The 14,578-nt window shown below is 46.3% G+C and overlaps 1 protein-coding gene across 1 annotated transcript in view; it reads left to right on the top strand.

The window, feature by feature from the left end:
* The window catches only part of Abcc5 (ATP binding cassette subfamily C member 5), a 92,114-nt gene that overhangs the window by 66,019 nt on the left and 11,517 nt on the right, over positions 1-14,578 (top strand). The window contains exons 21-25 of the mRNA XM_032899948.1: positions 1,900-2,053; positions 2,134-2,262; positions 3,410-3,596; positions 5,393-5,482; positions 10,276-10,465. Of these exons, the coding sequence (XP_032755839.1) occupies positions 1,900-2,053; positions 2,134-2,262; positions 3,410-3,596; positions 5,393-5,482; positions 10,276-10,465 (750 nt within the window). The remainder of the gene's footprint in view (positions 1-1,899; positions 2,054-2,133; positions 2,263-3,409; positions 3,597-5,392; positions 5,483-10,275; positions 10,466-14,578) is intronic.

Raw genomic sequence — 14,578 nt, 5'->3', positions numbered from 1 at the left:
AAGTCAAGGAGCAAGGTCACATTGTATGTGTGAGTCTCTCATTCCTGGGAGCAGCCAGGCCTTGGGGGTCAGTACGTATCATTACAATACATATCAGAACACATCAGCAGTATTTTGTCTGAGTTCTCCTTCTGCCTCTCTAACTTGAACACAAGGGCAGAGAGCTGAGCTAGCAGAGGGGCTTCGGAAGGGATTGTCTGCAGTCCCCGAGCACACTGCAGCGTCTGATGGCTTTCTGTGTGCAGCACCGTCTGTGCCAGCACCGGAACTCTTGGGTGTCTGTCATCCAGAATCTAGGATTGCATCCTGCAATGAACAACACTGGGTGTTTTACGTACCTGTCCTAATTCTCACGACAGCTCTGGGAGGCATCTGTTGCTTTGCCCGTCCAGTACATAAGAAAGTTATATCCAGAAAGGTTAAGTAGTTTGCTCAAGATCATACATACAGCTGTAGGGTGACCAGGTTAGGAACTGGGCCCAGATTTTCACCTCAGAGTTAGTTTTTATTTGTCTACTGCACAGTGCTCAACCTCAGGGGGAACTTGTCTGAGGGGTCAGTAGGTCAGTGGAAGGCTATGGCCAGAGGAACCAGGAGCAGGCTCAGTACCAGAACTGCTGTATAACATGTTTCAACTTCTACACACATGCAGGCACACTCTGTATATTTGCACAGATACATGCAAACTGAGACATACACACATGTACACGCATGCACATACAGAGGCACAGACACATATACATTCAAACATGCATACCTGCACGCAGCACACACAAGCAGAAAGACAAAAGAGCTAGACCTCTTGGTTCAGTCCTTGCATGGGAGTCTGAGGTGAAAGGATTTCGAGTTTAAAGCAATCTTGAGCTTTATTTTAAGACCCTATTAAAAAAGGAAAGAAAAATAACAGTGCTTGTGACATAGCTGTGGTTTTCATGACGATAGCTCTGCACCAAAAAAGGGCTGGAGGGGAAAGTAGCTAAAAGAGGAGACGTTGACGTTGAAGGTTCTGTACATTGTACATGTCTTTGATGATTACATGTTTCAGGGTTTGTGTGTGTGTGTGTGTGTGTGCGTGTGTGTGTATGTATGTATGAGTGTGTGGGGGTATGTGTGTGTATGTGTGTGTGCGTGTGTGTATGTGTGTGTATGTATTGAGTGTGTGTGGAGTGTGTGTGTGTGAGTGTGTGTGTGAGTGTGTGTGTGTGTGTGTGTGTGAGTGTGTGTGTGTGTGTGTGTGTGTGTGTGTGAGTGTGTGTGTGTGTGTGTGAGTGTGTGTGTGTGTGTGTGTGTGTGTGTGTGTGTGTGTGTGTGAGTGTGTGTGTGAGTGTGTGAGTGTGTGTGTGTGTGTGTGTGTGTGTGTGAGGGTGTGTGTGTGTGTGTGGGTGTGTGTGTGTGTGTGTGTGTGTGTGTGTGTGTGTGTGTGTGTGTGTGTGTGTGTGTGTGAGTGTGTGTGTGTGAGTGTGTGTGTGTGTGAGTGTGTGTGTGAGTGAGTGGTGTGTGTATGAGGTGTGTGTGTGTGAGTGTGTGTGTGTGTGTGTGTGTGTGGGTGTGTGTGTGTGTGTGTGTGTGTGTGTGTGTGTGTGTGTGTGGTAAGAACATAGATGATCTTTGTTCTCCTTTTGTGTTGGTTTCCCCAAGTGTTTTTTGTAGATATATAATACTTTGTAGAGGGGAACTGTTTAGGAGGAGTAGGAAAAACTGACCCAGAAAGAGAGGGCGGAGAGGAAGACCACTCACAGGAAAGTGACAGCAACCGGGTTCATTCTTCCTTGATAAAATGCTTCAGTTAAAATCTCAGGCCTCAGAAATTTCATAAAGCTTTCAAGAAAATCTACTAAGCTCAATTTCCTGTTGGCGGGTTCCGAGAGTCTGAGACTTGTTCTCTCGTGGTCTCCGCAGTGGACGTGCGTCTGCCATTCCAGGCTGAGATGTTTATCCAGAATGTGATCCTGGTGTTCTTCTGTGTTGGAATGATCGCAGGGGTCTTCCCGTGGTTCCTTGTGGCAGTGGGGCCTCTCCTCATCCTCTTCTCAGTTCTACACATTGTCTCCAGGTGAGCAGGATGTGTGCAGGGCTGGAGATGAGGCACGGCTGCTAGTTTCCTGCGGTGACACAGAATCTGTTCTCTTACAGGGTCTTGATTCGGGAGCTGAAGCGCTTGGACAATATCACACAATCTCCTTTCCTCTCCCATATCACGTCCAGCATTCAGGGCCTCGCCACTATCCATGCCTATAACAAAAGGCAGGAGTTTCTACACAGGTCAGTGTTGCTGGGGGCCAAAGATTTTGGAGGGGACCTGGCATCTCAACAGTTAGAATGACCTTTGGGGGCCATTCAAGGACAGAGCTGGGATCGGAGAGCTCGTCTTCCACAGTGTTATCAATGCAGTGGATCTGTGACTAGAACTCAGCCACTTGCTAAGACCTCTTCTGGGAAAATGAGAGGTTGGAAACAGACCAGGAGACAAACATGGTTATATGACACGCTCCCTTTCAGAATGAATGTGTATGTGTACGTTTAGATCTCTCTGAAAGGATATGTAAGAAGTAGTAGCTGTCTATGGAAAGAGGAACTGGGTACCCAGAAATTGGTAAGAAAAAGACTGACTTTTTGTAGTGAATGTTTTTACCTTCAAGGGCTGTGTAATTTGTATAGCACTTGCTACATACACAACCTGAGGACTGGGTCCCTAGGACCCATGTGATTGCCACGGGCATGGCCTGGCAGCTCACCGGTAATCCCTATGTGTGTGCAGGAACCCGGGAGGCCAGGAGAGGGTGTTAAGTACTCTGGACTGTATATAGCCACATGTGGTCGGTGAGCTGCCTTGTTTGCAGCTCTTCTGCAAGGACGGTACTCTGAGGATCTCTCCAGCCCCTAGGATTTTTGCTTTTTTTAAAAAGACAGTCGGTGCACGTCTTTAATCCCAGTGCTTGGGAGGCAGAGGCAGGAGGATCTTTGTGAGTTTGAGGCCAGTCTGGTTCGCAGATCAAGTTCAACAATAGCTAAGGCTACACAGAGAAACCATATCTGGGGGGGAAAAAAAAGCCACGTCTCACTCTGCTGCCCTGGCTGGTCTGAAACTCCCTTTTTAGTGCAGGTTTGCCTCAGACTCACAGAGGTCTACCTGCCCCTGCTTCCTAAATGCTGAGAGAAAAGGTGTCCACCACCACACCTTGCCCTCCCTAACATTTCTAGTGTGGGCTTTAGTGTTTTTCCAAGGGTAACCAACATTAGAACACCCTGTATGTGTCCTCTTACGTGAGGTCTGTGTTTCTGGAGCTTCCAGGTCATTCTTGTGGTTGAAGACCTGAAAGTCCTTGTTCTGGACTGCGGTCCACTGGGCGTTCGAGTGGGGCTGTGGGGTACTTTATTTGTCCTTTCTGCCGTTCCCTCTTTCTCACAGGTATCAGGAGCTTCTGGATGACAACCAAGCCCCCTTCTTCTTGTTCACCTGTGCAATGAGGTGGCTGGCAGTGCGGCTGGATCTCATCAGCATCGCCCTGATCACCACCACGGGGCTCATGATTGTTCTCATGCACGGGCAGATCCCTTCAGCATACGCGGGCCTCGCCATCTCCTACGCTGTGCAGGTCGGGCTCTGCGTTGTGGGTGTTTGAGTAGGGAAGAGAGCTGGGGGTTAGAATCTAAAATAATCTGCTGTGTGAATTAAATACCTGTGCTTCTTTGTTTTAAGACGGGGTCTTACTTTTTAGCGTTGGCTCTCCTGGAACTCACTATGTATATCAGTGTCTTAGTCAGGGTTTCTGTTCCTGCGCAAACATCATGACCGAGAAGCAAGCTGGGGAGGAAAGGGTTTATTCAGCTTACACTTCCACATTGCTGTTCATCACTAAAGGAAGTCAGGGCTGGAACTGAAGCAGGTCAGGAAGCAGGAGCTGATGCAGAGGCCATGGAGGGATGTTACTTACTGGCTTGCGCAGCTTGCTTTCTTATAGAACCCAAGACCACCATCCCAGGGACAGCACCATCCACAATGGGCTGGGTCCTCCCCCCTTGAGCGCTAGTTGAGAAAATGCCTCACAGCTGGGTCTCATGAAGGCATTTCCACAACTGAGGCTCCTTTTCTGTGATAACTGCAGCTTGCATCAAGTTGACACACAAAGCCAGCCAGTACAATCAGGCTAGCCTTGAACTCAGAAATCTGCCTGCCTCAGCCCTCTGAGTGTTGGGGTTAAAGCTGTATGCTACCATGCAGAAATATATGCCTTCAATACCAATAGTTGGGAGACAGAGACATTGGATGGAGTCCCTGTGATTCGAGGTCAGCCTTGTGAACACAAGTTCCAGGACAGCCAAGTAGGACCCTGTCTCAAAGAAAGAAAGAAAGGAGATACACTTTATCTTTCTAAGGAAAAGTGTAAGAGTGACTTTGTAATTACAGGTGTGCTCACCACCATCTCATCTCTGGCACCTTTCTACTCTTCTGAGTATTATACCATGACATGGACTTTCTGATTAGAATTCTGTCTTTCCCAGTAGGATAAAGTTCCATCTTTAGGGATGATTAAAGGTCCAAAATAGCTCAAAACGAATCCAAGAACGTGACCACTGACTACTTAAAGATACAAGTCAGTCCACACAAGTAATTCTTACCAAGCTTAAAAGTGTTACTGCAGTTCTCTGTTTTAGAGTCGTTATATTTTAGAGAGACATGAGCTGAGACACTTAACGATATCATCATGGTAGAGTCTTGGAGTTCTGCTTCCACAGAATAGAATGGAACCGTTAGGAGCGGCAAAGTGCACAGGAAGCTGTGTTGATTATAAGTGGATTGTGGATTAAGGGAGAGTTCTGGCTCCCAGGAGTTTTATTTTACTACTGTACTGTTGTGTGATTTTTTTTTTTTTTTTGCTTTTTTTTTTTTTAACGTATTGCAAAGATAAAAATAAGGCAAATGAACTCCAATGAGCTGTGTTTTCGTGGATGTCCAGGCTTCTGTCTAGACCTACTAGCCACCTGTGTCACTCTGAGGTGCATGGGGCTGTGTTGTCTCTTATGGCACTTCCCCGGAAGTGTCTTCAGTATTGGCTTATAGGTTTGAATCTTCATTTGTTCTGGCTGCCAGTAACAGGCTGAGGTAAAGTAGGTGGGTGGTTCAAAGGTCACACAGCTTCAGACTGTGGAAAGTCTACTGGAAAGAAATAGATGGTCCCAAGAGCATGGTGCACCTTCGTGTCAGCGCTGTGTTCCTGAGGTAGCGGCTGTGGTGCTGTAAGGGCAAGAAGAGCCGCAGGCCTGGAGCCGTCGTGCTGCACGCGTGAGCGCCGACTGGTTCTGTGTTGCGGCCCTGCAGCGTTAGGAGGCCCCTCTGCCTGCCTGCCCTGTACTGACAGGGTCTCTCTCCGCTTTTGTTTCTCACTTTCAGTTAACGGGACTGTTCCAGTTCACCGTTAGGCTGGCCTCAGAGACAGAAGCGCGGTTCACGTCAGTGGAGAGGATCCACCACTACATAAAGGTCAGGACGATGCAGGCCTTGCTGGCTCCTTTTGTTCTTTCTGTCCTGAATGTGGGTGAGGAGCCTCACTTCCTCACCTGTCGCATCCCCGCTCACGAGGATCAGCGGTCTCAACGCTGTGCTTAGAGTACAAGTTCCTGAACAGACCGGTGAATTGTGTGGTTGAGGAACCATGTTCACTGGCTGCTTTCTAGAGTTAACAGTGACACATTCAGAAACCTCCTCAGTCGAGCTAACCTAACATCTTCCTTATACTGATTAAAACCATACACCATTTTCTTTTTTTTTTTTTTTTTTTTTTTTGAGCTGGGGACCGAACCCAGGGCCTTTTTTGCATAGGCAAGCTCTACATCATGAGCTAAATCCCCAACCCCCATACACCATTTTCTATACTTAATTTTTTAATTTATCGTTGAGCTTGTGGTTTAATTACAATATTTGTTTCCCTTTTCTCCATCCACCCCTACTCCCTATATGCTTCTCCCCACTCTCTCTCAAGTTCATGGCCCCTGTTCCACCAATTGTAATTGCATATATGTACTATATGATATATATATATATACACACACACACACATGTGTGTATATATATACACTACACACACACACACACACACATATGTGTGTATATATATACACTATACACACACACACACACACACATATATACACACACACACATATATGTGTATATATATATACACTATATACACACACACACATATATATATACACACACACATATATGTGTGTATATATATATACACTATATACATACACACACACACACACACACACACACACACACACACACACACACACACACATATATATATATTCCAAAATATGACTGAGTTATATATGTAGCTGTATTGTCAGGGAGGAGGCATCCAGTTAGGGGGTCTCTCTGGGCCCTGTCTCTGAAGTACAAACCATACATCATTTTAATTCTTGATCTGGTCTGGTTGAGTTCAGACAGTGTTCCGTGTGTATGTTTTCAGGACTGACTGGTTGGCGGTACTGTACCAGCTGGTGCTCTTCCCTGGGGAGGGCCACCCCCCAACTCCCAGCTCTATCAGTTGCCAGTAGTTCTTTGCGTAGGGTTGAGGCTCCCCGTGCTCTTCCTGTGGAGTTTGGCACATGCACTGGTGTCACCCTTGTTTGTTGCGGTAATAAAGCGGCAGAACAGTTACCGTGCTTACCCTGGTGTTTGCTAGTCCCTGTTCAACGAGGACATTTGAACTAGCACTAATTAATCTCAGATTAGTATCTCTCCCAGCAGCTCTCTGCAAACTCTCTGGGGAAATCATGGTTCTAGAAGTCCAGCAGTGGCCGGCCTATTGAGGCTCCCTGCCATGGGCTCTGCCACACTCCCAGCAACTGCTCCCGGTAGTTCAAGTATAAACTCCCAACTACCCGGTAAAATCAAGGCTCAACAAACTGTAACCCAACAATCAGATTTATATTTTAAATATTTTAAATTCTCAATCCACAATACATCCACACAATAAACTTAGAACCACCCGCATAGACAAGATAACTTTGCCTACAGAAATCCATCCCAGCTACCTTGGGATTCAAGACCACCCGGATCTGGGTCATCCCCCACCCCCACCCCCATCTTGATTTCCTCTTCTCTTCTTCCTCTCTCTTTCCTAGCCCTTTTCCCTGCCTACCCTTCCTTCTCATCCAATGCTAGGCTTTGCCTGCCTACGCTTGTTCAGTTCATGTTTGGGGAACCATTTTGGTGAGACCCTATGGATGTAGCTTTCCATATTACTAGGAGACATAATCTCACAGCAAAGGTTCTGGGCTCCTGGTTCCTCCAGTCTTTCTGCCCCCTCTTCTACAAACTTCCCCAAGCCTTAGGTTTGGAAGGAAAAATATTGTAGCTATATCCTCAGGGAGGGGGCGTTCAGGTAGATTTCAGCTCAGGGGACTCGGCCCTGTTTCTGAAGTAAAGAATAAAATAAAATATATTACTTTTTAATCTAGACTAGTTGTCCTCGACCGAGGCTGGCCACCAGGAACCCTTGCTGAACCTTTGACGGAGATTAGTATAGGATGAAATTTAAAGGTGGCAAATTTTCTTCACCCAGAGAGCACCCAAATAATTGATACTGAGACTTACTAAGTTTATCCAACAAGCTTTAAGCCCAATAACTGAGCAGTCATTCCTAACCTTACGTGCTTTCTAGCTACTTCCCCAGCCACACACCTGAGTCAGGCTCAGTTAGAGCTGCTCTGTCTGTATTCTCATGGCAGATTCTCTCTCTCTCTCTCTCTCTCTCTCTTTTTTTTTTTTTAAATGTGTGCCATCACTAATAGGCAGTTTCCTTCATTCTTTTTTTTTTTTAAATTTATTCATTTATTATATATAAGTACACTGTAGCTGTCTTCAGACACACCAGAAGAGGGCATCGGATCTCTTTACAGATGGTTGTGAGCCACCATGTGGTTGCTGGGAATTGAACTCAGGACCTCTGGGAGAGCAATCAGTGCTCTTAACCACTGAGCCATCTCTCCAGCCCATGGCAGATTCTCTTGTTGGCTCCTCTCCTGCTCAACCTCATGGCAACTTTCTTCTCCTGGGTCCTCGAGTGCCTCTCTCCAGCTCTTCTCCCTGGGACCCCGGCTAGGATCAGAAGTTCAGCCTTTCTATCCCCTCTGCCCAGTTATTTGTTCAGCCTTTTACTAACCAATCAGAGACGATTGGGGAGCGTTCTTTATACCACACTGAACAAGAGATTCTTCAAACATTCATGACAGTGCCCACGTCTACACTGTAACTAGGTCTTGAGGCTCAGAAATCTGCATCTGAATGCACAGAGCACAAGACCAACGGAGTTGAGTGGGTCTCATCTAAGTAGACTAATGCGGTCTGAGGTAGGAGCCTGCCTTGGCTGTCACTGAGTATTGGTTCTTCCCACTGTCCCCGAACACTGTTACGTAGAAAGCAGCATTGTGGGGCCGGTGGGGACTTTCAGGGCTGCTCCTTTCTTAAGATCACCATTTTGTAACTACCCTGAGAGTCAGGACATTTACATCATTACTCACAGTGACCGAGACACCTCACGTTCTAAAAGGTCGATGGTAAGGTGGTTTCAAAGAACTCTTCTCACTGAGACCTGTATGTTCTAGCAGATGTGTCTTTACTAATTTGAAAATGAACATCGTTGGTTATCAGAGGACATTATTTACTTATTGTTCTTTTGATACAGGGTCTTTCCGTGTAGCTCAGGCTAGCCCGGAAGTCATGATCCTCCTGCCTTGGCCTTCATAGGCTCACACCACCATACGAGGCTCACCTAGATTTTTTAAAGTATACATTTTATTTATTTGGTTAGTTAGTGTTTGCATGTTCACACGCCACACTGCACATGTAGAGGCCGTGTGGAATTGGTTCCCTCTTTCTAGTCTATCGGTTTCTGGGATCCAGTTCAGATTGTTGAGCTTGGCAGCAAGCTCCTTTCCCTGCTGAACCGTCTTGCCAGCCCCTATCACATACTTTTTCCTTTTTTCTGTTTTTTGAGATGAGGTTTTTCTTCAAGTAGCCCAGGCTGTCCTAAAACCCTGGAACTCACTTTGTAGTCCAGGCTGTCCTTGAACTCAGAGATCTGCCCGCCTTTGCCTCCAGAGTGCTGGGATTAAAGGTTTGCGTTACCCGCACCTGGCTTTATCAGATATTTCTTAAACAAGAAACGACTATTCTCGTAAAAAGTGATGTACCTGATGACAGCTGTTCTGCATGTTTAGCTGGTGCTACTTTGCACAGTGTCGTCTGTGGTGAGCACGTGTATAGTGCAGCATTGAGTAGATAGTGCTTGCTGGAAGACAGCGGATGACAGACAGTGGAGGGACAGTGGACGCTGCTCAGAGTAGTGATTGATTCTTTTGAAGATTGCTTTCCTGATGCCAGTCTGCAACCAGATTCCTGTACTAGCACGGTCCTTCCAGCTGGGAATGTCAGACTTCATTCCTACACACACACACACACACACACACACTCACACACACACACACACACACACACACACAAACAAATTCACACTCACACATACACACACACTCTCAGGACACACACACTCACATACACACTCAGAACACACACACACACACACACACACACACACACACACTCACTCACATGCATGCTCCCTTGTGCTCTTTACCTTAATGGTAAGAAGTCAATGACTACTTGCCACAGAAGTTTTAAACCACTGAGGGATGGCAGCTATGACAAAATTGCACAGGACGTTCTAACAGCCTTTGTAGTGTAGGCATGTGTTCCCAGGTCCAGATCAGTTCTGCACAGTCTGAAAATGAGGAACTAAAGAGCAGAAAGGCAAAATGGCTTGTGTGGGTCACACTGTGGTGGGTGGTAAAGCTGGAATTGTAGCCTGTAGTCCTTGGATTGGTCGACATATTTAGATGTTCAATAAATGTTAATTACCTTACTTCAGTTTTAATTCAGATCAGTGGTGTAATTCTGTTTCAAGTGGAATGTTTTCAAAGAATTCCAGTGAAACCTGTTGAGGGATGGGAAGGCCTCATTTCCACCTGAAGGGCTTTCCTCAGGCCATGGCAGTGTTGTACAATCAGGCAGTTACAGACCAAGGTAGTGGTCATGTGCTGTGTCTCGGTCTGAGTTGCTGGGGTGTGAACATTTACTGTCAAAATATTCCTTTATAGCAAGCTCGGGCCAACGGTGGCAGCTACCTTGCCTGTCCTGCTTGCCCTCTCCGATAAACTTTGCTACACCACAAGCATCTGAAGCACTCACTCTCTCCTCAGACTCTCTCTTTGGAAGCACCTGCCAGAATCAAGAACAAGGCTCCTCCCCATGACTGGCCCCAGGAGGGAGAAATAACCTTTGAGAATGCAGAAATGAGATACCGGGAAAATCTCCCTCTGGTCCTTAAGAAAGTGTCCTTCACCATCAAGCCCAAGGAAAAGATAGGCATTGTGGGACGAACAGGGTCAGGTAAGGACGGCTCTGGTCTCTGGAGGAATGTTGGAAGTGATTTAATCTTTGGTCAGCACATGGCAGCTTGTCAAAGATCACTTTCATCTTTACAAACTCAGTCCTCGCTACACAAGTCACTATTGTCTCAGGCCCCTCTGAAGCCAGCTCTCTGAGCTTGCCTTTCGCCTTGCTCTTGGGACAGGCAGTGCTTTCTCAGTCAGTCTCAGAACAGCATGTGGCAACGTTCGGTAGACGAAAGCATCCAGAACGTAGTACCACAGATAAACAAAATCCCCCACAGGCCTGCCTGGCAGCTGCATTGTTAGTTGGTTCCAGATGTGGTCACGTTAACCAAGGTGAGTCATCATAGGTCCTCTCGTGACAGTCAATCTCCTTATGTCACAGTAACCATGTCATACTCCTGCACAGCTAACTACATTCAGCTGCAAACTAGTTCTGTATTTTAGAAGAGGTAATGCCTTTCAACTTAAATATAGCAGTAGCCACTAATATCTCAGTGTATGTATGTTACATTAATGTAGAGAAAACACAAAGATCTGCTTAATGTATGTGCATGTATATGCACAGTCTTAACAATAATTAGAAACACTAATGTCAGGTACAGTGTTTTAGCATCTAGTCATATGTCCTTATCTGATATTTATGACCACCTTCCTCTACTAACCATTCTGTACTCCCCAGACAGTACCTGGGAAGGTTTTGGTTCTTTCAGTGGATGAGTGATGCACACCTCCATCTCTGCAGGGTCTGAGCCCTTTGTCATCCTGCTTAGATTGGGTGATAGTTTTCCAGTGACTTTAATCAGGACATGGTAACACCAAGAGACACCCCAAAGGACCTCCTGCACTCTAGATAATTGTTTTTCCCTCCACTGTGGAGAAGTAATCAAATAGCCCTAGTCTGGGTCAATCACCCTCTTCAACACTATTAGCTCACAGTGGCCAGGAAAAGCCCAAGCTGCCAGGTTAATAAAATGTTTGTTGTTTCTCCAGGAACACCCTCCTATGGAAAGCCAAAAATCTTAGGCTAGCAGAACTTAAGGTTTTGGGAACAGGAATTAAATATTTTCCTAGTGGGTCACTAGGGGTGTTAATGAACAGAAACGTTCCCTTTCCTATCCCCAATTCCTAGACCTGTGAATCCCAGCTTTGGGAAAATAGAACTGTAATTAATATATATGAAAAAGTAAATGTATATATGTATATACATACATATATGTATATGATGCTTATTCAAAGCATATATTGCCTTCAGGAGAACCCTGTCCCCTCTCCTCCAGGCAACTGCCACCTGATGATACTGTGTCTACAAAAGGCCATTCCTGGGTCTGGACGGATGGGTCAGCAGTTAAGAATATTAGGTGCACGTGCAGAAGACCAGGGTTTGATTCTCCTCACCCATGGCTCACAACTGTCTATAATTCCAGTTTCAGGGGATCTGGTGCCCTCTTCTGACCTCAGTGGTTCAGGGTAGTCAGGTGCCACTAAGTGACAGACTCATAAACCTCCTAGGGAATGGTGTCATGTCAGTGGCTCAGTGTTGGTCTCTGTTGCTGGCCAATCTGCCCCTCAGCTATAGCTGCAGCCAGGCCAACCTTGGTGAGTGGAAGTCCATGCCGTCCTGCCCATGCGCAGTCTCCCTCTCTGCCACTGTGGCCTCTTTATTCATGGGCCACTGGGAAAGACAAGGGTGGCCAGAGAGAGAGGCCGACTGCCTACAGAGTGGGCCATGCTGTCTTCCCGATTATTGAACTCTGCTGAAGTCACCTTTCGATGAGCATTTACATGGGACACGGGTATCCTTTGCCCATTTGGAGAGATCCCCAGTTGCTTTTCTCATCAGATTTTCCAATTATGTTCTTTCCAGATCCCTGATCACTCAGCCACTCCATTGGCTGCAGCCCGTGACTCAGTAAATAATCACACTCCTCCATTCCTCCTTCCAAGCAAAATCTGTGACCATGTATACTCACCAGAGTTCTGCCCAATGCAAAGATTTCTCTTCATGGTGTCTGTCTTAGTAACCGTTCTGTTGCTATGATGAGATGCATGACCAAAGAAACTTACAAAAGAAAACTTTTTTTTTCTTTTGGTCCTTTTTTTCCGGAGTTGGGGACCCAGGGCCTTGCGCTTCCTAGGCAAGCGCTCTACCACTCGAACTAAATCCCCAACCCCAAAAGAAAACATTTAACTGGGGGTTTGCCTATAGTTTCAGACAGTTACTACTTGACCATCATGCAGGGTACATGATGGCAAGGAGGCAGCCATGAAACTGGAGCAATGGCTGAGGGGCAATCTCATTAAACCACCATAGTGTCTTTCAGCCTTGTGCTAGAAAGCAGTTATAATGCTGTGACTGATCACTTCTGGTAGTTCTTTTTTGATGTGCAGAACCGTCAGTAAACCAGGCCCCAACCTTGTCTTCTGTAGTCAGTCATACGGCACGCCCATGAGGCTAAAGGTATGTGCTTGAGAATGGCAGGTATTGTAATGGGAGTAGAATCCTTAGGCTTTTGAGACCTTCAGGCTTAGACCTTCAGATACAGAATTTAGCGTTACAATAGGTAGCAACAGGACAAACCTCAACAAAGAGCTAACCAGGAACGTTGTGGCTTTTGAACCCCTAGAGCCTGCCTCCAGACACACACCACCTCCAGCTAGTCCATACCTTCTGATTCTTCCCAGGTAGTTCCACTGACTGGGGACCAATCACACGTTGATTATTCCAACGTGTGAACCTGGAGGGGGAGGCATTTTTATTCAGAACACCACACCCACTAAGGACAGTGCTTCTTTCCTGCTGGTAGGATCCAGGTGCAATAACTTATCCTTCATCTAGGAGAGAATATTTGTGCCTGCCCACACCACCTGACTCCTAGATGTTTCTCTGGGGTGGAAGGTCCTCCAGTTTTTGTTGTATTTATTTCCTATCCTCTGATGCACACTCACTTGAAACAATGAGCATAATGTCATCAGTATAGTGGACTGACGTGATATTTGTAGAAGAGTCAAATGATCAATATCCTTTCAAACTAAGTTGTGAACCTGTGCTGGAGAGTTAACAGACCCTTAAGGTTAAACTGTGCAGGTATATTCTTGGCTTTGCCAACTAAAAGCAGATTGATTCTGGTAGTCCCTGTGGCTGGGTACAGAGAAGAGGGCGTTTGCAGCATCAGTAGTTGCAGTAGTAACAGGGGATGTCAGCGTGGTGAGCATCTCGTAGAACATCTGCAGTTGGGATCACTGCTTGATTAACGTCGTCCGCGTTCATCCTCTGGGGTCTGTCTGTCTTCTGCACAGCCTGGATTGGAGCACTGGAGGGAGATAGTTGGTGGCTACCACTACTGGATCTCGATTGCTTGTTCCCATCTTCCAGCGAGCAGATACTGGCTTTGCTGTACTATTTTCCCTAGTAAAGGTGACTGCAGTGGCTTCTGTTTGGCCTTTCTAAGCATAATAGTCCTCATTTTGCAGGCCGTGGAACCAAGTGGAGCTTCTCCTAACTTCTAAGTATATTTATTTCAGTTAGACTTTCTGAGACTGGGAAATAACATAAGTTTATGGACTCCCTGACCTACTACTACAAGTCAGTCTTGAGCCAAAATTCTGCTGATCACTTCACCGCCTGACTTAGTCAGGGTTTCTATTCCTGCACAGACATCATGACCAAGAAGCAAGTTGGGGAGGAAAGGGTTTATTCAGCTTACACTTCCACATTGCTTCTCATCACCAAGGAAAGTCAGGACAGGAACTCACACAGGGTAGGACCTGGAGTCAGGAGCTGATGCAGAGACCATGGAGGGGTGCTGCTCACTGGCTTGCTCAGCTTGCTTTCTATACAGAGCCCAAGATCACCAGCCCAGGGATGGCACCACCCACAAGGGTCTGGGTCCTCCCACCTTTGATCACTAATTGAGAAAATGCCTCACAGCTGGGGGAGGCTCCTTTCTCTGTGATAATTTCAGAGTATCAGAACTTAAAGAATGAATCCATAATATAGAGTCTGTATAGAAATGAGGTTTATTAGAATGACGTGCAAGCTTCAGTCTCGCTAATCCAACAATGGCTGGCTGTGAACAGAAAGTCCAAAATTCAGTTGTTGTTCTGTCCA

This window comes from Rattus rattus, chromosome 4, assembly GCF_011064425.1.
Source record: "Rattus rattus isolate New Zealand chromosome 4, Rrattus_CSIRO_v1, whole genome shotgun sequence".
In the NCBI taxonomy this organism is placed as follows: Eukaryota; Metazoa; Chordata; class Mammalia; order Rodentia; family Muridae; genus Rattus; species Rattus rattus.
This window is presented reverse-complemented; position numbering and strand designations above follow the sequence as displayed.